This window comes from Hyperolius riggenbachi, chromosome 4 (genome assembly GCF_040937935.1).
Source record: "Hyperolius riggenbachi isolate aHypRig1 chromosome 4, aHypRig1.pri, whole genome shotgun sequence".
Lineage (NCBI taxonomy): Eukaryota > Metazoa > Chordata > Amphibia > Anura > Hyperoliidae > Hyperolius > Hyperolius riggenbachi.
Window position 1 is genome coordinate 492,217,817 of NC_090649.1, and position 25,520 is coordinate 492,243,336.

The 25,520-nt window shown below is 47.0% G+C and overlaps 1 protein-coding gene across 5 annotated transcripts in view; it reads left to right on the plus strand.

Moving 5' to 3' along the window:
* TTC7A (tetratricopeptide repeat domain 7A) overlaps positions 1-25,520 on the plus strand; it is a 464,279-nt gene that overhangs the window by 344,673 nt on the left and 94,086 nt on the right. For all 5 annotated transcript variants that reach the window (XM_068233041.1, XM_068233042.1, XM_068233045.1 and 2 more), the window contains one exon: positions 15,795-15,997. In XM_068233041.1, coding sequence (XP_068089142.1) covers positions 15,795-15,997 — 203 coding nt within the window. The remainder of the gene's footprint in view (positions 1-15,794; positions 15,998-25,520) is intronic.

Sequence of the window (25,520 nt, forward strand, 5' to 3'; positions counted from 1 at the left end):
TCATCTGGTGAGCAGAGTGAGGGCACAGCAGTGCTAGTGTGCAGTGTACATGGTGTACAGACTGCAGGAAGGAGGCGTGTCATCTGGTGAGCAGAGTGAGGGCACAGCAGTGCTAGTGTGCAGTGTACATGGTGTACAGACTGCAGGAAGGAGGCGTGTCATCTGGTGAGCAGAGTGAAGGCACAGCAGTACTAGTGTGCAGTGTACACGGTGCACAGGCTGCAGGAAGGAGGCGTGTCATCTGGTGAGCAGAGTGAAGGCACAGCAGGGCTAGTGTGCAGTGTACAGACTGCAGGAAGGAGGCGTGTCATCTGGTGAGTAGAGTGAAGGCAGAGCAGTGCTAGTGTGCAGTGTACACGGTGCACACACTGCAGGAAGGAGGCGTGTCATCTGGTGAGTAGAGTGAAGGCACAGCAGTACTAGTGTGCAGTGTACACGGTGCACAGACTGCAGGAAGGAGGCGTGTCCTCTGGTGAGCAGAGTGAAGGCAGAGCAGTGCTAGTGTGCAGTGTACACGGTGCACAGACTGCAGGAAGGAGGCGTGTCATCTGGTGAGCAGAGTGAGAGCACAGCAGTGCTAGTGTGCAGTGTACACGGTGTACAGACTGCAGGAAGGAGGCGTGTCATCTGGTGAGCAGAGTGAAGACACAGCAGTGCTAGTGTACAGTGTACACGGTGCACAGACTGCAGGAAGGAGGCGTGTCACCTGGTGAGCAGAGTGAAGGCACAGCAGTACTAGTGTTCAGTGTACACGGTGCACAGGCTGCAGGAAGGAGGCGTGTCATCTGGTGAGCAGAGTGAAGGCACAGCAGGGCTAGTGTGCAGTGTACAGACTGCAGGAAGGAGGCGTGTCATCTGGTGAGCAGAGTGAAGGCACAGCAGTGCTAGTGTGCAGTGTACACGGTGCACACACTGCAGGAAGGAGGCGTGTCATCTGGTGAGTAGAGTGAAGGCACAGCAGTACTAGTGTGCAGTGTACACGGTGCACAGACTGCAGGAAGGAGGCGTGTCCTCTGGTGAGCAGAGTGAAGGCAGAGCAGTGCTAGTGTGCAGTGTACACGGTGCACAGACTGCAGGAAGGAGGCGTGTCATCTGGTGAGCAGAGTGAGAGCACAGCAGTGCTAGTGTGCAGTGTACACGGTGTACAGACTGCAGGAAGGAGGCGTGTCATCTGGTGAGCAGAGTGAAGGCACAGCAGTGCTAGTGTGCAGTGTACACGGTGCACAGACTGCAGGAAGGAGGCGTGTCATCTGGTGAGCAGAGTGAGGGCACAGCAGTGCTAGTGTGCAGTGTACATGGTGTACAGACTGCAGGAAGGAGGCGTGTCATCTGGTGAGCAGAGTGAGGGCACAGCAGTACTAGTGTGTAGTGTACACGGTGCACAGGCTGCAGGAAGGAGGCGTGTCATCTGGTGAGCAGAGTGAAGGCACAGCAGTGCTAGTGTGCAGTGTACAGACTGCAGGAAGGAGGCCTGTCATCTGGTGAGCAGAGTGAAGGCACAGCAGTACTAGTGTGCAGTGTACACGGTGCACAGGCTGCTGGAAGGAGGCGTGTCATCTGGTGAGCAGAATGAAGGCAGAGCAGTGCTAGTGTGCAGTGTACACGGTGCACAGACTGCTGGAAGGAGGCGTGTCATCTGGTGAGTAGAGTGAAGGCACAGCAGTGCTAGTGTGCAGTGTGCACGGTGCACAGACTGCAGGAAGGAGGCGTGTCATCTGGTGAGCAGAGTGAAGACACAGCAGTGCTAGTGTACAGTGTACACGGTGCACAGACTGCAGGAAGGAGGCGTGTCACCTGGTGAGCAGAGTGAAGGCACAGCAGTACTAGTGTGCAGTGTACACGGTGCACAGGCTGTAGGAAGGAGGCGTGTCATCTGGTGAGCAGAGTGAAGGCACAGCAGGGCTAGTGTGCAGTGTACAGACTGCAGGAAGGAGGCGTGTCATCTGGTGAGTAGAGTGAAGGCAGAGCAGTGCTAGTGTGCAGTGTACACGGTGCACACACTGCAGGAAGGAGGCGTGTCATCTGGTGAGTAGAGTGAAGGCACAGCAGTACTAGTGTGCAGTGTACACGGTGCACAGACTGCAGGAAGGAGGCGTGTCCTCTGGTGAGCAGAGTGAAGGCAGAGCAGTGCTAGTGTGCAGTGTACACGGTGCACAGACTGCAGGAAGGAGGCGTGTCCTCTGGTGAGCAGAGTGAGAGCACAGCAGTGCTAGTGTGCAGTGTACACGGTGTACAGACTGCAGGAAGGAGGCGTGTTATCTGGTGAGCAGAGTGAAGACACAGCAGTGCTAGTGTACAGTGTACACGGTGCACAGACTGCAGGAAGGAGGCGTGTCACCTGGTGAGCAGAGTGAAGGCACAGCAGTACTAGTGTTCAGTGTACACGGTGCACAGGCTGCAGGAAGGAGGCGTGTCATCTGGTGAGCAGAGTGAAGGCACAGCAGGGCTAGTGTGCAGTGTACAGACTGCAGGAAGGAGGCGTGTCATCTGGTGAGCAGAGTGAGGGCACAGCAGTGCTAGTGTGCAGTGTACACGGTGCACACACTGCAGGAAGGAGGCGTGTCATCTGGTGAGCAGAGTGAGGGCACAGCAGTGCTAGTGTGCAGTGTACATGGTGTACAGACTGCAGGAAGGAGGCGTGTCATCTGGTGAGCAGAGTGAGGGCACAGCAGTGCTAGTGTGCAGTGTACATGGTGTACAGACTGCAGGAAGGAGGCGTGTCCTCTAATAATAGACAGTAAGTGGGTTCACAGATCTGTTTATAGGAGCAAAATCAGTAGCCTGCCCTAATTGCATTATTGATCGAGCAGCAGGCTGGGGGCAGATCGAGTGTATTGACGTTATGAGCGGACTCATCCTTTAGCACACTCTCGGCACATCATCCCATTTGTCTGTTGTGAACGGGAGATCTATGAAACCTTTTGATATCGCTGCCTTTTTGATCCACATTGTGTTTTTCCTGACTCTTCACATTAGAATTCTCTGGCTCAGCAGACAGGAAGACATCAGCGCCATGCCAATTATTTCCCTGCCTCTGTCATCTGAAATGATAGCGCGTAACGAGAGGAAGGGGTGCGGGGGGAGCGGCTGCTGAAATATGGATGGAGAGAGGGGAATTTCACTTTGTGATGAAGCGCCTGAATTGCAGGAGATCTCTTTAGCGATGCGCACAGCTCCGCCATGCCTCTCACGCCCTGTATACGCTGAATAATGCACATTAAGGACCTTCCACACTGATCTCCGCCCGCTGACTCATGGGAGCTAATCAAGCTGCTAGCTCTGTAACCGAGCAGTGACTGCAGGGCAAGAGGAAGAGTCACAGACCTGACAACCTGCGATTGGCCGCCTAGACAAAGGCAAAACAAACTAATCCATCTTTATACATGATTTGCCTGAGCTCTGTTTACTAACCTGGAAATGTACATGTAAAGCAGCAGCATATGCCCACGGAAATAAAATAAGTCTATTGTGTTTCTTAAATTATTGTTTGATTACTTAATGCATTTAAAGTGACCTTGTAGTGAGAGGGATATAAAAGATGCCATATTAATTTCCTTTTAAAGTGGACCTGAACTCTTGCACAGGACAGAAGGAAAAACAAGAGAAATGCACCCTGTATGTATTTAGAGAGTTTAGCCTGTCTAATTCCCCCTCATCTGTGACTAATCACAAGTGTAATTTGATCTCTCAGCTGTGTCAGCCAGCTGCCTCGGCAGAGCAGTTAATTTATAAACACAGAATGTTGACAATATGTCTGCTTCCATGAAAGTAGGAGGTAGAAACACTGCAGATTGATTGCAGGATTTGTATCCGCCGTAACAAAGACATTTTTTCTTTAAAGGTTATAATGCTGTTGCTTATCTTTCAGAGCATAGAGAACATTCTGAGTTCAGGTCCGTTTTAAACCATGCCAATAGCCTGACCTGGGCCCTTTTACCGCTAGCCAGATTTCTGATTTTTGGATCGCATGCCATTTGACGATTGCAAGGGCATCGCAATTAACATGGTAACCGCGGTGCCTGTTTTCCTCTGGTGCATTTAGATTTTTAGCCAAACGTTTTTCCTGCGTTTGTGTTGGGACGTAATCATCCAGCGTGAACGTCGGACATGCGCAATAATCCGTTGAGGTGAGCACAGTGTAAAATGAGAAAATCTCTATTTGATTTTTGATGGAAAAGGGCCCTTAATATGGTCGGAGATTAGTCAGAGTCCCTGATCTAGACAAGCGAGGTGACATGATAAGATAGACATGGGTATGTACAGTGCCAAGTACACAAATAGCTAGGCTGTGTTCCTTTTTTTTCTTTCTCTGCCTTAAGATGTTAAACATCAGGTATGCAAGTGACAGTTTCTAACACTAATTACAGCCATAAAGTACTTTCCTGTCAGTGAATGGCTTCTGAGAGTAGGAAAGAGATAAAAAGGGTCAATCATTCATAGATTTGAGCTCGGGCATACTTCATTGAAGGTGTCATTGAGCAGAGACAATGAAACAGTAAAAACTAGATTTACGTATAAAATAAAACTGCGGTACGTATAAAAAGTAATTTTTAGGAGAAAGAGGATAGATACAATTGTTTTTCTCATCACTTTATTTTCACCTTGGATGTCCTTTAAAGAGAACCCGAGGTGGGGTTCTGACAATGTAATCCACGTACAGAGGCTGGGTCTGCCTATACTGCCCAGCATCTGTTGCTATTTCAATCCCCCCTAAGCCCCCCCTGCGCTCTGCAATCCCCCATAAATCACAGCCGCACGGTGCTGGCTGTGTTTATCTCTGTACTGTCAGTCTCAGCTCTCCCCCCGCCTCCTGCATAGCTCCGGTCCCCGCCCGCGTCCCTTCCCTCCAATCAGCGAGGAGGGAAGGGACGAGGGCGGGGACCGGAGCTATGCAGGAGGTGGGGGGAGCAACAGACTGACAATACAGAGGTAAACACAGCCCACTGTGACACGCTGCGTGTCGGCAGTGCGGCTGTGATTTATGGGGGATAGCAGAGCGTAGGGGAACGTAGGGGAGATCTGGATAGCAACAGAGGCTGGGCAGTATAGGCAGACCCAGCCTCAGTAGGATAGCATTGTCAGAACATACCTCTGGTTCTCTTTAAAAAGGAACTGTGGGGAAAATAACGCAATTAATAAACTTTCTTATTGTTTACAATATTGATTTTTAGATTATTTAGTCAGTGTTTGCCCGTTGTGTAATCTTGCCTCTCCCTGATTTACATTCTGACATTTTATCACAGGTTTTGACATCTTAGTGCTGCCAGGTGATCTCTATGGAATGTTGATTTTATTGTCACATGATAAGGCTCCAGTTGATAGTGAAAGGAAGTTTTATTTACCAATGATATAATGAAAAATAAATTGGTCAACCATTTCTACCTGACCGCTGACCCAGTGGTTTTACAGTCCCCTATGCTTGCTCTTGCATTGGTTTCTTTCATTATTACATCCTTATCAATAGAAGAACCTATAGGATTCCAGCCTACCGAGGGAACACACTGGAAACTCCTATTCCGAAGGACGATGGGGCCTGTCTTGTAGTCAGCATTGCAACTCATCCCAAAGGTGCTTGATGGGGATGCAACTGGGCGCTGCGTAGGATAGTTCTTTAAAGGGGTATGGGTGTTTCCTTTTAAACATTACCAGTTGCTTGTTAGTCCTGCTGATCTCTTTGGCTGCAGTAGTGTCTGAATCACACACCTGAAACAAGCATGCAGCTAATCTAGTCTGACTTCAGTCAGAGCACCTGATCTGCATGCTTGTTCAGGCGCTGCTGTGGCTAAAAGTATTAGAGACACAGGATCAGCAGGAGAGTCAGGCAACTGGTATTATTTTACAAGGAAAAATCCATATCCTTCTCAGTTTAGGTTCCCTTTAACACAGAAGTCAGTGACCACATAAGGACATTGGCGTTGCCAAAACATTAAAGAACTCTCCCACATACGGTTGAAAGCCTGTAGGTCTGTACAATACTCCTGTACACTGTAGCAGAAAGGTTTTGCTTTGCTAGAATTTAGGCACCTAGCCAAAAGTATAAAAAACAGCTAAAGACACTTATTCCTCCTCCACCAAACTTTATAGTTGGCACTAGGAGTGTAAGCAGGTGGCTTTCTCCTGGAATATGCTAAACCCAGATTCATCCACCAGATTGCCAGATGAGGACACATGATTCTTTATGTATGTAGGGTTCTTAGGAATACATGCAGCTTTTCAGCCATAGAAATCCAGTCAGTGACCCTCAACATGAACAAGGAAGGGCGTTTTTTTATGTCCATCTCACTTCAATAGTCTGATAAACGGTTTGGTTCTTTGCCTGTAGATTTCCACTCCTCATTAAAGGTGCGTACACACGCACAACAGCAGCCAACGATGGGTCCGTCAGCACCTCCTGCTGGGCGGGTTTTCAGCAGAGTGTAGTGCGTGTGTACGCACTGTCGGCAGACTTATAAGGCTGTTTCTGAATGATCCGCCGGGTGGATCGTTTAGGAACAGCCTTATCAGTCCGTACACACACACTACAGTCTGCTGAAAACCCGCCTAGCGGGAGGTGCCGACGGACTATAAGCTCTCCCAGACAGGTTTGCCAGGGCAGATATATGGAGTGAGGGCGTGTCACTGAGCTGTATGATGGGGCAGATATATGGAGTGAGGGTGTGTCACTGAGCTCTATGATGGGGCAGATATTTTGAGTGAGGGCGTGTCATTCAATTCTTTGATGGAAGATGCTCCTCCCGAGGGAGTGGCATCTTCTAAGCTCTTGCAACAGCCTGTGTTGGAGTTTTCTGTAAATTATTATATTGCCCTACACACGATATGTGTCCATCGTTTTATGGAGTGAGACTCCAGACTGAGCCATAATTGGTATCGCCCTTTCCTGCCTGAAAGAAGCTGCTTCTATTGGCCAGCTGTCACTAGTGGCTCCCACCAGTCCAATGTTTCATGACTAGAGAGGGTTACAGTTGGATGGTGTGGGGCACATTAGTGAGAAAAAGGGCTGGCACAATTGGCGACCCTCGTTTGACTGTATAATTGATTATATGTATTTGATATTAATTCATGGGCGTAAAAAAGCCTCACCCATTATTAACCACTTAAAGACAACTGGACGAGTATATTTGTCCACTGTAGTTGTGGACAGTGCACCACTAGTTTGTTACTACTTTGTTACTACTGTTAACTGTGGCGAGTTGTAGAATACAATTTGGTGTGTCTAAAAGCTGTGAACCACGTCACATGAAAAATAGGTAGGGACAAACTCAATCAAACATAAAAAGTCATTTTCAGAATTATGATCAAACTTGGGAAAGTTTTTGCAATGCTACAAGAGACATATGTGGTATCATTTTAACCATGATAGATAGTAGAATAGAGTTTAAAGAGTTTTAGGGTTGAGGCCCATGTCTTGTGTATTCTTTTTAGTCACAAACTGAATGAAAAGAAATAAAATTTTGCATATTCTGTACCAAAATAAAAGACTTGTAAAATGAAAACAAAGTGACAGAATATAAAAGCAAAAACATATATTGTTACCTTAGGAACCTGGCTTTTTAAATATGTATGCCACGAGGGTAGATTATTATTATTATTGAAAATAAGGTCTAGTAATCATCAATAGTGTACAATGAGAAAGCAAAAAACAGAAAAAAAGACACCTTTATTTCCAAATACAATATTGTCACCATACATTGGGCTAGGAACATAATCTAAATGTTGCAATAACCAGGATGGATGAGCAAACAAAATAAGTGGGTTTAACTTCTAGTCAGCACTGTTTATTGTAAAGCTATAATGGATGAAATTGGAGAAATAGTTTGTTTTTTCTATTTTTTCCTCCTATTTTCCCTTTAAAATGCATAGAAAATTAGGTGATTACTAAACAAAATTAACACACACTAAAATCCTAATTTGTCCTGAAAAAAACAGTATATAGATCATTCAGGTGTGATAAGTAGTAATAAAGTTATTGGTGAATGCATGGGAGCAGCGCCTCTATGTGAAAATTCCTCTCGGGCTGAAGTGGTTAAAGGGAACCAGAGAGGAAGCACCCTTGTGTATGTTACCATATATATCAGTAAGAACATTAGAGAAAACACTTACCATGCTCTCTGTTTCATCCTCACTGCTAAAAGTGTCTGTTATCAGCTGTGATAAGAATCCCGGACTGAGCATTCAGTCTGGCTTTGCAGGGAATAATTATAGCTGAGTCATTATAGCAGAGCCACAAGGGGGCAGGCTTGGGCTTGAAAAGACACCAGACTGTCATAAGAGGCCACTTCATTAGAATAGCAGCCAGACAAAAAAGAGAAAAAGGTGTTGTTATATCAAATTTAGAACACAAGCTGAACACTCTTAACTGCATGAACCAAAAGAATCCCTCGAGATATTTATATAAACAAATACAAGATGTGGGTATCCAATTGGAGGCTATTTTAAATCAGGATGCTCAAAAGGCCTTAAGCTGGACAAATGCCAAGGCCTACGACCAGATCAACAAGCCCAACAGATAGCTGGCCCACAAACTAAGAGCCCAACAATCAATCAATAGAGTAATAAGGATAAGGGACACAAATGGTAGAATAACAACAAATCCTGACCATATATATGAGACATTTAAAAAGTATTACACGCAATTATACAAAGATGAAGCCCCTAGTACACAGATCCCTGAAGGAATAGAATTTTTGAACCACACAATCCACAAAACTTTGACCCCTCTTACGATAACACAGCTTAACAGTAGTATTACAGCTGAGGAACTACGTGAGGCCATTAAAAAAAACAAAAATGCAAAATCTCCTGGGCCAGACGGGCTGACAGCCCTATATTATAAAAAATTTGAAACTACCCTGACTCCGCACCTGCTTAAATTTTTTAATTCCATATTAAAAGGACATATACCCCCCACAGAATTTTTGGCATCATCAATTGTGGTCATACCTAAACCACAAAGGGATCCCCTCATCACTAAGAACTACCGCCCAATCTCCTTATTAGGGGTGGATTATAAATTATTTACGGCCATCTTAGCCAGTAGGATTAATAAACTTCTCCCAGCCCTTATCCATAGAGATCAGGTGGGTTTAATCCCAACTAGACAGGCCTCGGATAATATCCGCAAAATATTGGACATTCAGCACTTTAATAGAAGGTCTTCTTCACCCTTGGCTATACTGGCCCTTGACATGGAGAAGGCCTTCGATCTTATAAAATGGCCCTATATGCATTTGGTCCTTCAGAAATATGGCTTCACTGGTAACTTTTTAAACGTAATTGCTGCACTATACTCTCTCCCAACTGCAACTCTAAAATTACCAGCAGTCAGCAGGGTGTCATTTCCCATCCAGAGAGGAACAAGGCAGGGCTGCCCGCTCTCTCCGGCAATCTTTGCCTTGATGATTGAGCCTTTGGCTGAAATGATACGCAGATCACAGGATATCAAAGGAGTATCAATTGGCCAGTATGAATATAAGCTTTCTCTGTTCGCGGATGACATCCTGCTGACTCTTAGATCCCCACAAACCTCGGTACCTGCCTTGTTAAAAGTCATTGAAAACTTCTCAGGGTTCTCTGGCTTTAGACTTAATCTGGATAAGTCAGAAATGATGCTATCCCATACGGGACCTGTGGAGGGACAGAGGTTAGCTCAATCTTTAGGCCTCCAATACCAACCCAAGTACTTGAAATATCTGGGCATAAATCTTTCAAATGACCCGAACAAATTGTATGATCATAATTATCCTGCTATGTTTAGAAAGTTGGCAGCTGACCTAGAAACATGGAATACATACCCAATGTCCATGTTGGGTAGGGTAACATCAGTCAGAATGACTCTTCTCCCCCGAATTCTCTATCTTTTTCGGGTCCTCCCAATTCCAGTAAAGAAAGGGATGCTGGGTCGTCTCCAGAAACAGATCCAACAATGTATATGGCGGAAAAGGAAGGCCCGTATAAAATATAATACTCTAGCCCGGCCCAGGGATATGAGTGGTCTAAATGCCCCAATCCTAATAAACTACTACTATGCAGCACAGCTAACTCAACTGGCAATAGTGAACTCCGCAACAACTCACCCACTATGGGTGAAACTTGAAGCGACCCTCTTGAGTCCTCTTTCTTTAGTGGGCCTTATGTGGGCAAAATCTATACATCCCAACAATATAAAGAAAAAGGCCCCGATAGCTGGACATTCTCTAGCATTATGGTGTAGATTAAGATATCTTCATGGTCTACAATCTTCCACTTCTTGTATGACTAATATCTTACATAACCCTGACTTCCGACAGGGCCTTCAGCCCTGGAAATATCAATGGTGGATCCAGAAAGGTTTCCTTACTATGGGTAAATTCTTAACACATTTCAAACTATCCTCGCCACATCAATTCGCTACTGACCATAATGTACCACAAGAAGAGAGGGCCAGACTTGAACAGATAATAAAATTCTTAAGATCCTTAGATCCATTCGAGGAGGTCCTAGTATACTCCCCATTTGAGATTAAATGTAAAACCCAAGCTATGGATAAAGGACTAATATCTGATCTATACATGATACTTACCCAGACTAACACTGCGCCTAGACTTAAGATACATGACGATTGGGGAAAAAAACTGTAATAAGACTATGTCTGATGTCCGCTGGGCCCATTGCTCCTCTATACTCACAAGGGGCTCTCTATTCTACTCTTCCATAGAGACCTCCCTGAGGTTGCTCCACAGGATATACTTTAATCCCACCAGGATTCATTTGTTCTACCCCGAGACTCCAGATTTATGTTTTAGAAAATGTAATAATAGGGGAGATCTATGGCATATATGGTGGAGCTGTCCGGTGGCCCAGCGCTTTTGGAGGTCTATTTGGAATAAAGTATGTTTGATGTTAAATAAACAGATTACCTTGGAACCAGCAATTGTATTATTAGGGGATAGGCCCCAATCTATCTCACACTCCACTCATAAATTAATACAGTATATAATGGCCCAAGCTAAACGACACCTAGCCTCCTGTTGGAGACTTCCTATCCTATCCCCAGAAAATGTCTATAAAGATTTGAATAAAACAATGTTATCAGAACACATAAGAGCTAGAGTATTTGATAGGTTGGAAAGCTTCTTCAATATCTGGGATCCCTGGATTCAATACCAGGATAATTTGGGTCTTAGATATACCCTCCACACATTTTGAACCCCCTGGCATAAGATGTGGTATATTATTGCAGACTACTTGGAGTGAGACCTAAGTAGAGTTCAAGTAGGAATGGTATTGTATGTTAGAGTATAAATAAATTTTTAACCTAGAGCTCACCTCCCCCCCCCTTCTTTTTCCCTCACCCCCTCCTTCTCCCCTCCCCCCCCCCCCCCCCATTAACCTTTCTCCTTCCTGGGCAGTTCCATAGGCATGTTGTGGCAAACCCACTCATGGTCTGCCCTGACCCCTACTCTCACGCCCCCTTACCTTACCCTTTTACCCCATGTTTTCCTCACCTTTCCCTCCCCAATCCTGATAAAGCTGTTATTGATACCAATAAGTTTGTTACCCGTTCTTGATTGCTTTACAGCCATCTTTTTTGCACTGTAACAAATATCTTTCTTGAGATGATGTACATTAAGATTTCAATCAAGCAATTGCCCCATGTGTGGGGCCTATGTGAATTTCACTTGTTTGTATATATATCTTTTGTTCAATAAAAACCCTTGAAACGAAAAGACACCAGAGAAGACAGACTCAGCTATAATCTTTCCGTAGCAAAGCTAGACTGAGTGCTCAGTCGGGGATTCTTATCAGAGGTGGTAACAGTCAGATTAAACAGAGAACAATGAAACAAAGAGCAGATTAGGTGTTTACTGTCACGTTCCCACTGATTTATAAGGTAAAATACAAGAGGGTGCTTCATCTCTGGTTCTCTTTAAGAGGGTCTATCAACATATTATTTATAGTGTATCTCCCTCTGGGTTTTCAGTGACACGTACTGGCAATCAGAGGCATAGCTAGACCTAATAGGGCCCCCTGCAAAAATGATAGCCCTCTTGGTCCCCGAGCCCCATGAGGGTCACGTGATCGGCGAATGGCAGCAGAGTGTGTTCTGCTATGAAGCAGTGTCTAGAAGTGGGCGGAGGTGGCAGGGACATTTTTTGTGAGCAGAAAGGAATGTTTTTTACTAATTGGCTGCACTTGCTGTTGGGGAAAGGGTGGAGAAGGTCTCCAAATCTTCTGGGCCCCCCTGCAATGGCGGGGATCACAGGGGTAATTGCTATGCCCATGCTGGCAATTCTTTTATATAACATACAGTAACATTTGTAAAGTGCTTTTCTCCCATAGGACTCAAACCGTATAGTTATCATTTATACAGTTGTAGGGTGGATTGTGCTACAGAGGAAATAGTCCGGTGTACAAAATGGCTTTCTAGTTTGCTTCCAGGGATGGAGATGTCCTGATTGGGTGGGGCAGGGAGTTCCAGAGTGTACTAGCAGCATGACAGAAGGCTCTGTCTCCAAAGGTTTTAAGATGGACTCTGGGGGTGACCAAGTTATTAGATCCTTTTGAGTTAAGATTGTGGAAGGTGTGATGCAGTTCCAATAGATCCTTCAGTTATCCAGGGCCCAAATTGAGTAAAGATTTGAAAGTTAATAGGCCAATCTTGAAGATGACGCTCCATTTTATGGGTAGTGGATGGAGAGAGCGAAGGATTGGTCATTTTCTTTGTTACAATTCCTGTGCGACTTCAGATTTACTGCAGTCCAAAAATGGGAGGACTTTGGCTATGTCAATGATGTCATTGGACTGGAAGTTCTTCGGTCATGGGACTGAAGTCCACCGATTGGATGGAGTGACGTGTAAAGGTGGCCATACACGTGTCGATTTGCCATCAGATTCGACCAAAAGAAAGATCCCTCTCTGATCGAATCTGATCAGAGAGGGATCGTATGGCCACCTTTACTGCAAACAGATTGTGAATCGATTTCAGCCTGAAACCGTTCACAATCTGTGGAGCTGCCGCTGCTGCTGCCGCCCCCCCTCTGCATACATAACCTGCTCCGGCCGGCGCGAGTCCCCTGGTCCACCGCTGTCTTCTTCTCCGCCTGGTCCCGGCATCTTCTCCCATCACCTTCCGCATCACACATCCGACACATCAGTCGTATAACTTTCTGTCACTGACAGCGGAAGTTCAAATAGAGCGCCGTCTATTAGTACTTCCGCTGTCACTGCAGTGACACAGGAAGTTATGCCGGATGCCGTGATGCGGAAAAGATGCCAGCCGGGAGGTGACAGCGGGGACTCGCGCCGGCGGAGCAGGTAATGTATACCCGCTGTATTGCGCTGGTTGTCGGGCATTCGAACGCCACTATCGACGCACTCCCGACCCGCCGGCGACCGAGAAAAATCTTCAGCGCTAATGGAGCGACGGGAGTCGACGGGAACGATGAATTTCGGACGGAAATCCATCGTTCTGTCAGCGGTGTGCGCGTCGATTTCACGGCCGTTTCGGCGGGAAAATCGTTAGGTGTATGGGCCCCTTAAGAATAGCGTTTTCCAGAAGTCTGTCTTCCTTCTCAGTAGGCCTGTTTGTAGCGTACTATATCAAATGTTTTCTTGTGAATGGGGTGTGGCAGCTGGTGGCTCGGAACCCGCCCTGTGATAAATTGTTTCACTCCAAGCTTTCACTCTATTATCTGTAACCTTGGCACTGTTGACACGCGCTAGATAATGGCATTCATTACTGGTGACTCAACATATACATGGGGAACATTCACTCCACCAGAGGGAGCCCAGCCTGTCAATATTTCTGTGTATTGTTCCTATCGCTCTTTTTTATTACAACCTAAAGGCCATTTTCAGTCCTTCCTTCCAGAAAGGGAATTAAAGGACAACTGAAGAGAGAGGTGTATGGAGGCTGCCATGTTTACTTCCTTTTAAGCAATACCAGTTGCCTGGCAGCCCTGCTAATCCTCTGCCTCTAATACTATCAGCCATAGGCCCCTGAACAAGCATGCAGCAGATAAGGTGTTTCTGACATTATTGTCAGATCTGACAGATTAGCTGCATGCTTGTTTCAGGTGTTATTCAGACACTACTGCAGCCAAATAGACCAACAGGACTGCCAGGCAACTAGTATTGTTTAAGAGGAAGTAAACATGGCAGCCCCCATAGTCTTCTCACTTGAGTTGTCCTTTAAAGGGCATTTTGGATTTTAATTTTACTTTTAAAGATCACTAGTTTGTTTGTCAGGTAGAAATAATAAAGGATTAGTAAACCTTCTTATTTTGTTGTATTTGTAGCCTATAAGATTGTTAAAGTGAACCCGAGGTTAAAATAAACGGATGAAATAATATTTATCCTCTTACTCCTAAAATGACTTTTTTAGGTACCCCCGGGGTTTTCTTTTATATTCAAACATTTACAAAGGAGGTTGACTGTGTTGCTGTCTCTAATCAATGACAGCCTATTAAGTGTCCCAGAGTTATATCAGAGGGATAATCGTTCGAATTTCTTGATCGAAAAAAAAAAATATTTTCAACTTTCATTCAATTCGATCATTTAGATCGAATAAACGGGAAAATCGAACGTTTTTATTGTACCGTGTATGGCCACCATAAGACTCACTTTTTCTCCCCCAAAAGTGGGGGGAAAAGTAACTGCGTCTTCCAGTCCAAATGCAGGGAATTCCTGGACTGTGAACTTCTGCCAATACAAACCTCCAACCTGCTGCAATGTCAGGGACTGTACTGTGCCCATGCAGAGGAGGACACAAGGGGGGCACAAAGGGGCATAGAGGGGGACACAAAGGTTTATAGAGTAGGGCACAAGGAGGACAGAGGCAGACACATGAGGGACACAGGGGGACAGAGGAGGGCACAGAGAGACATAAGAGGTGCAAGGGGGCATGAGGTACAAAGGGGGTATAATCCACAAGATGCACCTTCACCATGGATGCACCAGGTTTAGTATGTATATTTTTCCCTGTTTTTTGTCCTCTAAACCGAGGAGCGTCTTATGGTCAGGAGCGCAGTGCCGGGCAGAGGCGAGAGAGGCTCCAGCCTCAGGGCGCAGCGTTGGAGGGGGCACAGGGCCGGGCAGAGGCGAGAGAGGCTCCAGCCTCAGGGCGCAGCGTAGGAGGGGGCACAGGGCGGGGCCGGGCAGAGGCGAGAGAGGCTCCAGCCTCAGGGCGCAGCGTAGGAGGGGGCACAGGGCGGGGCCGGGCAGAGGCGAGAGAGGCTCCAGCCTCAGGGCGCAGTGTAGGAGGGGGCGCACAATTCACTCAGCTATCATTCCCTTATTGTATTTGAAGCAGAGAGAAAGAAAAGGAGATACATGGCAGAGACTACAATCCAGATAACTAGAGATTAAGGTGTTGGGGGCCCTGGGGAGCCTCTTAGTCTAATAGCAATCAGTGTGTGACGGCTGGGGTGGGAGGGATGGAGGGGCGCACTTTGGTGTCTCAGTCTTGGGTGCTGGAGGACCTTGTCCCGACTCTGCAGGAGCGTCTTACAGTTCTGAAAAATACGGTAAATACCAAGACCAAAATGAAAAATAAATTATCGCAGAAAGGAAGTGTTTTGCCGCTCTATTAGCAGGTCACCGGTGGCCGCCATGTGTACCGTAGTAGGAGATGCCACTCGCAGATCACATGATGTCACATGACACCTCGCACAGTCATTCACCTACGGCGCGATCCATTTCCTAACACCTATGTATTTTTATGTCTCTGCCTGTTTTGTGGCTCCTTGACAATTGTGGCAAATTAGAAATAATGAGTTATTTATTGTTATTTCTCTCCCCCCTCCGACACTGTGCAGCTGAACTCTTCATGGAACAACAGCATATGAAAGAAGCAGGCTTTTGTATCCAGGAGGCAGCCAGCCTTTTCCCCACATCACACACTGTGCTGTACATGCGTGGGAAGCTCGCCGAGATGAAAGCCTGTTTGGAGGAGGCAAGGCAATTGTACAACGAAGCGCTAACAGTCAATCCAGATGGAGTGAAAATTATGCACAGCCTGGTAAGTTTGTGGGTTCTCCGCTCCACTCATTGTGTAAGTGTTTAGAGGCCGCAGCTGCGGCTCCCATTGTCGTATCGATTGTATGGTAATCTCAGGCCATTATTTTTAGAACGAGCACTCACTTTTTTCATGTACATAAAAGAAATGGCCACAGTGAGGGAATCAGTGTTGAATGTAGCGCTAGCACACCTTATGTACTGCGCCTATGGGTAGAGGGCTTGTACTGTCATGAAACATGTCCTGACAGCATGCTGAACAGTCCATACGGCATTGTTGTAGGTACAATGTGTTTATTCTGCAAAGTTCCAAAATACAACCATCCCCTAACAGCAAATTTTGAAGGCCATTGGTGGGCGTACATATGAAAAGCGTGTTACAGTAATTATGGCGCCTGATAAACCAACATGTGGGATATCCGTAAAATTACCGATATTCCACTATTCTCAGTGCCTAACACCAATGGTAAAATATCGGTAAAAATTAAAGATATTTTACCGATGCCAATCCCTAACCGACAACCCACCCCTCCCCCTCCCACTGCAAAATGTACTGATATTTACGCATAAATTGTTCTCACACAAGCCATCCTTCTAACGATGCCTAACGCTAAAGGCTGCCCAGCTCTGGGCGGAGCCACCGCACCGAGGCGGTAATTTGTGTCTATGACACAACCATTTTACTGCAGCTCACCCAAATTACCAGCTTTGACCCTTGGCCCCTTCCTCTGGGTGCTCAAATGTAGTGTAGCTATTCAGACTTGGAGAAGGAAGTGTAAGTACTGGTTGATATCGAGTAATCGTATACAATTCCAAGCAGCGGTAGCTAAAGCAGATAAAATTCCGGGGTGCATAAAATGGGAAATAATATCTTGAGATGCTAGTATACTACTCCCTCTGTATAAATCACTTGTGATGCCACATCTGGAATATGGGATAATGTGAGGGGAGGAGACATTATGTGAGGGGAGGGGACATGATGCAGGGGGAGGGGCACACTGCTCCCTCTGTATAAATCACTTGTGAGGCCACATCTGGAGTATGGGATAATGCGGTGGGAGGGGACATTATGTGGGGGGAGGGGACATGATGCAGGGGGAGGGGCACACACTGCTCCCTCTGTATAAATCACTTGTGAGGCCACATCTTGCGTATAGGATACAGTTTTGGGCACCACACTATAGAAAGGACATTGACCTTCTAGAAAGGGTACAAAGACAGGCAGCTAAATTATTCAGAGGGATGGAAGATCCCACTAACCAAGAAAGGCTGGACAAAGTGGCCTTATTTAGCTTGAAAAAAATGCGACTGAGAGGTGACCTGATTAACATGTAGAAATACATCAGAGAGCAATATAAAAGCTTGGCGATGAGCTTTTTGTCCCTAGAGTTGTACGACGGACAAGGGGACATGATCTGTGTATGGAGGAAAAAAGTTTTTGCCATCTATTTAGAAAGAGATCCTTTAAGCCCCATCTACACGAAGGGACATTGTAGCGATCCGGCGGCTCGATTAGCCGCCGGATCGCCTCTTCCGCATGCCCGCCGCGTCCCCGCTCGCCGCGCGTGCGCCGCATTCGATTCCCCGCTCGTGCCCGCTCGTCCCCGCCGGCGCCGCTTATCTCCCGCACGATTCCCTGCCATTGTCCCCTCGCGGGGATCGAGCAGGGAATCGGCGTTGCGGAGATCCGTCCTGTCGGATCTTATCAATCGAGCCGCATCAGTGGCTAAAATCTGGAATATCTTACCGCAGGAAGTAGTTATGGCAAACTCTATATCTACATTTAAAGAGGGCTTGGATGGTTCCATGCTATATCTACTGGGTAATTCCCAAGAGAGTTGATCCAGAGGGTGGCTTTAGGGTAAATCATCAGGAAGGAGGTTTTAGGGTTAGGTAACAGGAAGGGGGGTTTAGGGTTAGGCAACAGGAAGGGGGGGGTTTAGGGTTAGGTAACAGGAAGGGGGGTTTAGGGTTAGGCAACAGGAAGGGGGGGTTTAGGGTTAGGTAACAGGAAGGGGGGGTTTAGGGTTAGGTATCAGGAAGGGGGGGTTTAGGGTTAGGTAACAGGAAGGGGGGTTTAGGGTTAGGCAACAGGAAGGGGGGGTTTAGGGTTAGGTAACAGGAAGGGGGGTTTAGGGTTAGGTATCAGGAAGGGGGGTTTTAGGGTTAGGTATCAGGAAGGGGGGTTTAGGGTTAGGTATCAGGAAGGGGGGTTTTAGGGTTAGGCGTCAGGAAGGGGGGTTTTAAGTGTAGGCATCAGGAAGGGGGGTTTTAGGGTTAGGTATCGGAGGGGGGGGTGACTGTGTGAGAGTAGGGTTAAGTTAAGTTGTAGTAAAATATGGTTACTATATACTGATATTTTATAATGATAATTTACACTATTTACACTTAAAATATTGGTAGATAGTAACGGTAGTTTTATTAACGAAAACATGCACCAGTTGTTCTTTGCTCCCCTTTTTCATGCACGCCCCGTTTCCACCATTGCTTCTAAAGCATCCTTCTCCCTGGTTGTAAACTGTTTGTCTGCCATACTTGTCATCCTCCTCTATGGAGCTTATCAGGACAACCTGTTCCTCATGGAGGGAGGAGGGATAAACGCACAACAGCGATTGCGCAGGGTTTTTCTCTTGTTTGATTGGTAATAAGTAGTGTGTACGCTCTTTGGAAAGGCTCTCAGACAATCACACATGACCATTTTGGGCAAGGAGTACAGGCCTTTTGCCAGAGAGACACTACAGACAGATCGCTGAATGGTCAGATACAGAAATAACAGATTCAAGATAATGAAGTTACTCATATTATGTCACAAAGTCTTTTGGGGCAGGAAATGCTATTTTTTAATTGCTTCCCTAAACAAAGAAAAACAGAACAGTGTTTAAATGCTCTGAAACAGCGGCCATAACTTGAGGAATACTCGTATTTAATGCATCCTTGAACTCTTCCCTAAATAATTTAAAGGGTAAGTGTACTCTTAGCAACTAAACTGTCTAAATAGCTCAATATTAGAGCTCTCTAATGCAATGTACTTGCATTATTGATTTTGCCCTTCTATTCAGTTACAAGGCAATCGTCATCTCGTTATATAGGAGGCTGTCAGCCAGCTGGCTATCCTCTCCTTATGCGTCAATTGGTAGCAAAGTGGTGCACCACAGAATGAGTCACCCTGGCAACCGGCAGAAGGGTGGCTGAGTTCCTATACCAATGTAGTCATCGAGGGAAAAGGATCAGGCAGCTGCTTAAAGTGAACCTCCAGTCTAAAAATCTACTCGGCAGCACTGAAAAGGCTTGGTGTTTCTTTAAAGAGAATCTGTAACATCAAAACGTCCCCTGGGGGGTACTCACCTCGGGTGGGGGAAGCCTCAGGATCCTAATGAGGCTTCCCACGCCGTCCTCCGTCCCTCGGGGGTCTCGCTGCAGCCCTCCGTACAGCGGCGACGTAAATATTTACCTTTCCGGCTCCTGCGCAGGCACTCTGGTGGCTGTCGGCTCCGAACTACACGGAAATACCCGATCGCCGTCAGGTCAGCTCTACTGCGCAGGCGCAAGTCTCTGGCGCCTGCGCAGTAGAGCGGACCCGACGGAGATCGGGTATTTCCATCTAGTTCGGAGCCGAAAGCAGCCACAGCGCCCCCGCTGGAGCCAGCAAAGGTAAATATTGAATTGACAGTCGGGTCTGACGCCGGCTGTTCGGAGGGCTGCAGCGAGACCCCCATGGGACAGAGGACGGCGTGGGAAGCCTCATTAGGATCCCGAGGCTTCCCCCACCCGAGGTGAGTACCCCCAGGGGATCTTTTTCGATGTTACAGTGTCTCTTTAACAGTTTCACAGCATCAGAACTTTGTTTCTCTTACCCAAGCCTCATTTTTAGCTGCACAGAAGAAATCTGCCCGGGCATTTTTCCCTGATGCTGTGCAAAGCATGATGGGATTTCTGATATGGTTTTTCTCGTTCTGTTGTTTTGGTGCAGTTTTTTTTTTTTATTGAGATTTGAAGCCAAGCGAGCGCAGCTGCGAGGGGTGCTCAGGACACAGGACAGTTGGAACTGTGTCTCATGCTCCCTGTCACCTCCTTTCAACCAAAAAGATGGCTGCCCCCATGAAAAAGATGGCTGCCCCCATGAAATCACAAACATTTGCCTGCTCTTTTAAAACAGGGTGGGTACGAGATTATATTACCGATCTATTTTAATTAGCATAACTAATGTAACTTAATGACAATATGTTTGTTTAGGCTGAAGTTCCCCTTTAATGAAACTGCTATAGGGCAGCAGCACGGAGGAAGAGGGGGAGGATAGACCGGCCAGGTGACCACCTATCACTCATGTCCATATAGGGATGCTGCTACCCTGTATATATACAAGCAAAATTACTAAAAGAAGTATACTGTGATGCTAATGTTCAAGTTTCAATACATTTACTGTATATACTCACATATAAGCCGACCCGTATATAAGCCGAGACCCACTTTTCCCTCAGAAACCAGGAAAAATTGATTGACTCGCGTATAAGCCCCATCCCCAATATACCCACTGCCACAGTAGCCAGATGTTCCCCAGTACAAGCCAGCCCCCCTCCCCATAGCCAGATGTGCCCAAGGATGATACAGCTGTGTCCGAAGACGTCACTAGATGGAGTCATAGATATGAGACACAGCGATTGCCACACAGCAAGAATCCCTGATCATTGCACAGCTGACACGTTGCTTGCACGCTCCGCTCCACAAGCCAGGGGACACAGGTAGTCTTGAACAGCACACTCTGCACACCATGTTGCAGGGGATGGGGTAACGGACACAGCAGGGAGCCAGCTGGTAAGAGCAGGATCACTAGTACACAATCCTCTGCCATTAACAAAACCTGCTCCACCATCTGTTCTGCTCCACTGACTCGCATATAAGCCCAGGGGGTAACTTTTCAGTACATTAATCTGTTTCAAGTGACAGGCAGCCTACAGGGCCAATCATAGTGCAGGATTATTGTACATTGAAGCTATTGTACCTGCCGGACTCCGGGCGGGTTCAGTGGAGCGCTCGTTAAGTGTACCGAATCACTCTTTAACCTCTTGAGGACCACAGTGTTAAACCCCCCTAAAGACTATCATGTTGAATCGACCAGCTTAGTGGATCGAGCAGGGTGCAAGATATCAGTCGATCCCCCAGGAATCGGCTACTGTTTACGTATCATTCCATCGAGACACAACATCACCGCTGCGTAATATGTTGGCGCTTTATAAATACAATAAATAAATTAATAAATAAATCTGTCAGATCGATTAGTGAAGGTGAATCGCTTGCAGTGTGTGGGTCACTAGTCGATCGACTTTCTATGAACCATACTGAAGTCAATCCCCTAATAAAGTTGATCGCTTTGTCGATTGAATCAGAATCGCTAGACGTATGTCCACCTTTACAGCCGATAACCTATCGTGGCTGAAATAACAGGGCCACACTGAAGCACCCGATCAGCTGGCATGACCTATCTTTTCACGGGTTCACCACAATAAATGAATTTATTGCCCCACACATACCTAGAAAATAATTCTTGCCTGGAGTTAAAGAGGACATAAAATAATGAATAAAATTGCTTATTTTTTACAATATTCATTTATAGATTATTTAGTCAATGTTTGTCCGTTGTAATATCTTTCCCTGATTTACATTATGACATTTATCACTGATGGTGACATCTGTAGTCCTGCCAGGTGATCTGTATGGAATGTTAGTCACAGAGAGTTCCATGCACAGAGGCACAGAGTGAGATATTGCTTGCTTGGCAGTTTGAAAAGGCCTCGTTCACATCACACGCGCTTCCGTGCGCATTTGGAAGTGCGTATGATGTGCTGAAACGCAAGAATGGCAGAAGGGCATAGACAGCCCTTCTACCGTTCACATCTACTGCGCTGTGCAGTAGTACGATGCACTAGGAAGCGCTTGCGTACTGCTGGCTGCATTTTACATGCAAGCGCAGAGCTGATCCCATCACTGTCAATGGATGGGATGGGCAGCGGCACAGACGGTGTGCTATCGTACGCGTTGCGTTCCGATCGCACAGCCATCTGCGCTGAAGAGATTTGAACGAGGCCAAAAGCTGTTATTTCCCACAATGCAACAAGGTTCACAGACAGGAAACTGTCAGGACTATGGCAATGACATCACACTGTGGGTGGGGTTTCACCACAATATCAGTCATACAGCGCCCCCTGATGTTCTGTTTGTGAAAAGGAATAGATTTCTCATGGGAAAGAGGGTATCAGCTACTGATTGGGATAAAGTTCAATTCTTGGTTAAAGTTCCTCTTTAAATTCTGTCATTTTGAGATACTTGCCTTGTATTTTGAGCCTTTCTGCAGCGACAGGAGCGTTTCTGCACCCCTGGATACAGCTCTGTACTGGATTGTATCCTCGTTGGGGATTCTATTATAGGAATAGCTTTGCTCTGCATCCTTAAAGGGAACCTAAACTGAGAAGGATATGGATTTTTCCTTTTAAAATAATACCAGTTGCCTGACTCTCCTGCTGATCCTGTGTCTCCAGTACTATTATCACAGCCCCTGAACAAGCATGCAGATCAGGTTCTCTGACTAAAGTCAGTCTGGATTAGCTGCATGCTTGTTTCAGGTGTGTGATTCAGCCACTACTGCAGCCAAAGAGATCAGCAGGACTGCCAGGCAACTAGTATTGTTTAAAAGGAAACATCCATACCCCTCTCAGTTTAGGTTCCCTTTAAACCCAGCACATAATGGGTTCAGAGCCTTGTAAAGCATTGACATTACAGGAAGTGACTGAAGATGTCACCATTATTATCAGCAGACTTCAGTGATATAACCCTTTCCCATCCCAGCATCGCAGTTCGTTTGGTTTACAGTACTCACCCGGGTGTGTCAGCCAGCGTCGCAGCCAGCCATGTGGCAGCAGCCGGTCAGTCCTCAGTGCAGGATGACAGACCGTACAGCCAGCGTCGCAGCCTGCCATGTGGCAGCAGCCAGTCAGTCCTCAGTGCAGGATGACAGACCTGTACAGCCAGCGTCGCAGCCAGCCATGTGGCAGCAGCCAGTCAGTCCTCAGTGCAGGATGACAGACCTGTACAGCCAGCGTCGCAGCCAGCCATGTGGCAGCAGCCGGTCAGTCCTCAGTGCAGGATGACAGACCGTACAGCCAGCGTCGCAGCCAGCCATGTGGCAGCAGCCAGTCAGTCCTCAGTGCAGGATGACAGACCTGTACAGCCAGCGTCGCAGCCAGCCATGTGGCAGCAGCCGGTCAGTCCTCAGTGCAGGATGACAGACCGTACAGCCAGCGTCGCAGCCAGCCATGTGGCAGCAGCCGGTCAGTCCTCAGTGCAGGATGACAGACCGTACAGCCAGCGTCGCAGCCTGCCATGTGGCAGCAGCCAGTCAGTCCTCAGTGCAGGATGACAGACCGTACAGCCAGTGTCGCAGCCAGCCATGTGGCAGCAGCCGGTCAGTCCTCAGTGCAGGATGACAGACCGTACAGCCAGCGTCGCAGCCTGCCATGTGGCAGCAGCCGGTCAGTCCTCAGTGCAGGATGACAGACCATACAGCCAGCGTCGCAGCCTGCCATGTGGCAGCAGCCAGTCAGTCCTCAGTGCAGGATGACAGACCGTACAGGCAGCGTCGCAGCCTGCCATGTAGCAGCAGCCGGTCAGTCCTCAGTGCAGGATGACAGACCGTACAGCCAGCGTCGCAGCCTGCCATGTGGCAGCAGCCGGTCAGTCCTCAGTGCAGGATGACAGACCGTACAGCCAGCGTCGCAGCCTGCCATGTGGCAGCAGCCAGTCAGTCCTCAGTGCAGGATGACAGACCTGTACAGCCTAGGTGTAACCTTTCCCGCCCTCTGCCTCCTGCTAGCTTCAGGTTTCTCCGCAAGCGGCTATTTCTGTCTGCTGTCATTACATCACTCGCCTGTAAATAGCCCCGTGAATTCTACCTAAAAGGCCAGCAAACGTAAATTACAAGCGGGTTAATGACATTTAATTATACATAAGTAAAAGTTCTGGGAGCTGCGGAACAGCTCATGCTGTCCAGGAACTGCTCAGCGTTTGTTGCTAAGGCTCTCTAGAAGGATGTCGGGCTGGCGGCAGAGATGGAAGGTGAACATGTGACGGGCCATAGGCAAGGTTCTAGATTTTGGGCCCCCCTTGTGGACTGTTTATTAAAGCGGAACAGTAAATCCCTTTTAAACAAAACTGTTTCACTTACCTGGGGCTTCCCCAAGACCCCCCAGCAGCCCGCCGGTCCTGCACGAGCCTCTGTTCTCCCGCCGCCAGCTACTTTCGTTACCGCCGTCGGTAGCAACGGAGGCTGCGCGCCCCGGGCTATGCGAAGCTTTCTGGGGGCATTGTGGCTGAACTATGTGTACTGGGGGCATTGTGGCTGCACTATGTGTACTGGGGTCCTTGTGGCTGCACTATGGCTTCAATTCATCAATCATTACCGCATTCGGTAATGCTGAAAACAGCTGACTTAACGAAGCACTTTAGAAAATGTTAATTCATCAAAGCTGTTACCGAATGAGAAGCTGAAATGACACAGCAATGAGATAAGTTACCGACATGTGCTCAACAAATGTTAATTCATCAAGGTTACCGCATTAGCGCATTAGCTCACACATTCGGTGTTTATCTCAAGCTCTCCCCTGTCTTTACAGGCTTCGAAAGCCTTCTGTGTGAATGTTTTCATGATTAACAGGAGCAGGCAGCCAATAGAAACAGCCCCTGTTCTCCTGCAAGTGCCGCTGATAGGTGCTGATAGGTCACACAGGCTTCTCCACACAAGCTGCCAGACCCCCCAGGCAGTGAGCAGAGAGAAAGAGAGAACAGGACAAAAGATATCCCCAGATGTCCTTAGGTCGTTTAACCCTTTGAGTCCCTGTTTGAATATGCAAAGATGCAAGTGGTGAAATCACCAAGCATGGCATTTGTAATGTCTCCAGGAAGTTTATCTACGTTGTGGCAAATAAGTAAAATGTTAAGAAACACTGATGGACAGATTCAGAGCAGCAGAGGCAGTATAAGTAACAGTAAATATAACACACGTTTACATGTAAAGGGATGTCTGGATGCCTTCTATTGTTATCAGCTTGTAACAACACAGGGACATTCCAAGCTGCTCTGCACCACTCTGCTGTTATCAGACAGCCTTTGATGAACTGAAGCCTAGTAGTTCGGTAACTTAACGAACCTCTACCACACATGGGAAAATATTGATGAATTAGCACAGTGAAGTGTAAAATACCGAATGCGGTATTTTAAGGACTGGGATTTTGTTATCGAACACCCTTTGATGAATTGAAGCCTATGTGTACTGGGGGCATTGTGGCTGGACTATGTGTACTGGGGGCATTGTGGCTGCACTATGTGTACTGGGGGCATTGTGGCTGCACTATGTGTACTGGGTCATTGTGGCTGCACTATGTGTACTGGGGGCATTGTGGCTGCACTATGTGTACTGGGGGCATTGTGGCTGCACTATGTGTACTGCGGGCATTGTGGCTGCACTATGTGTACTGGGG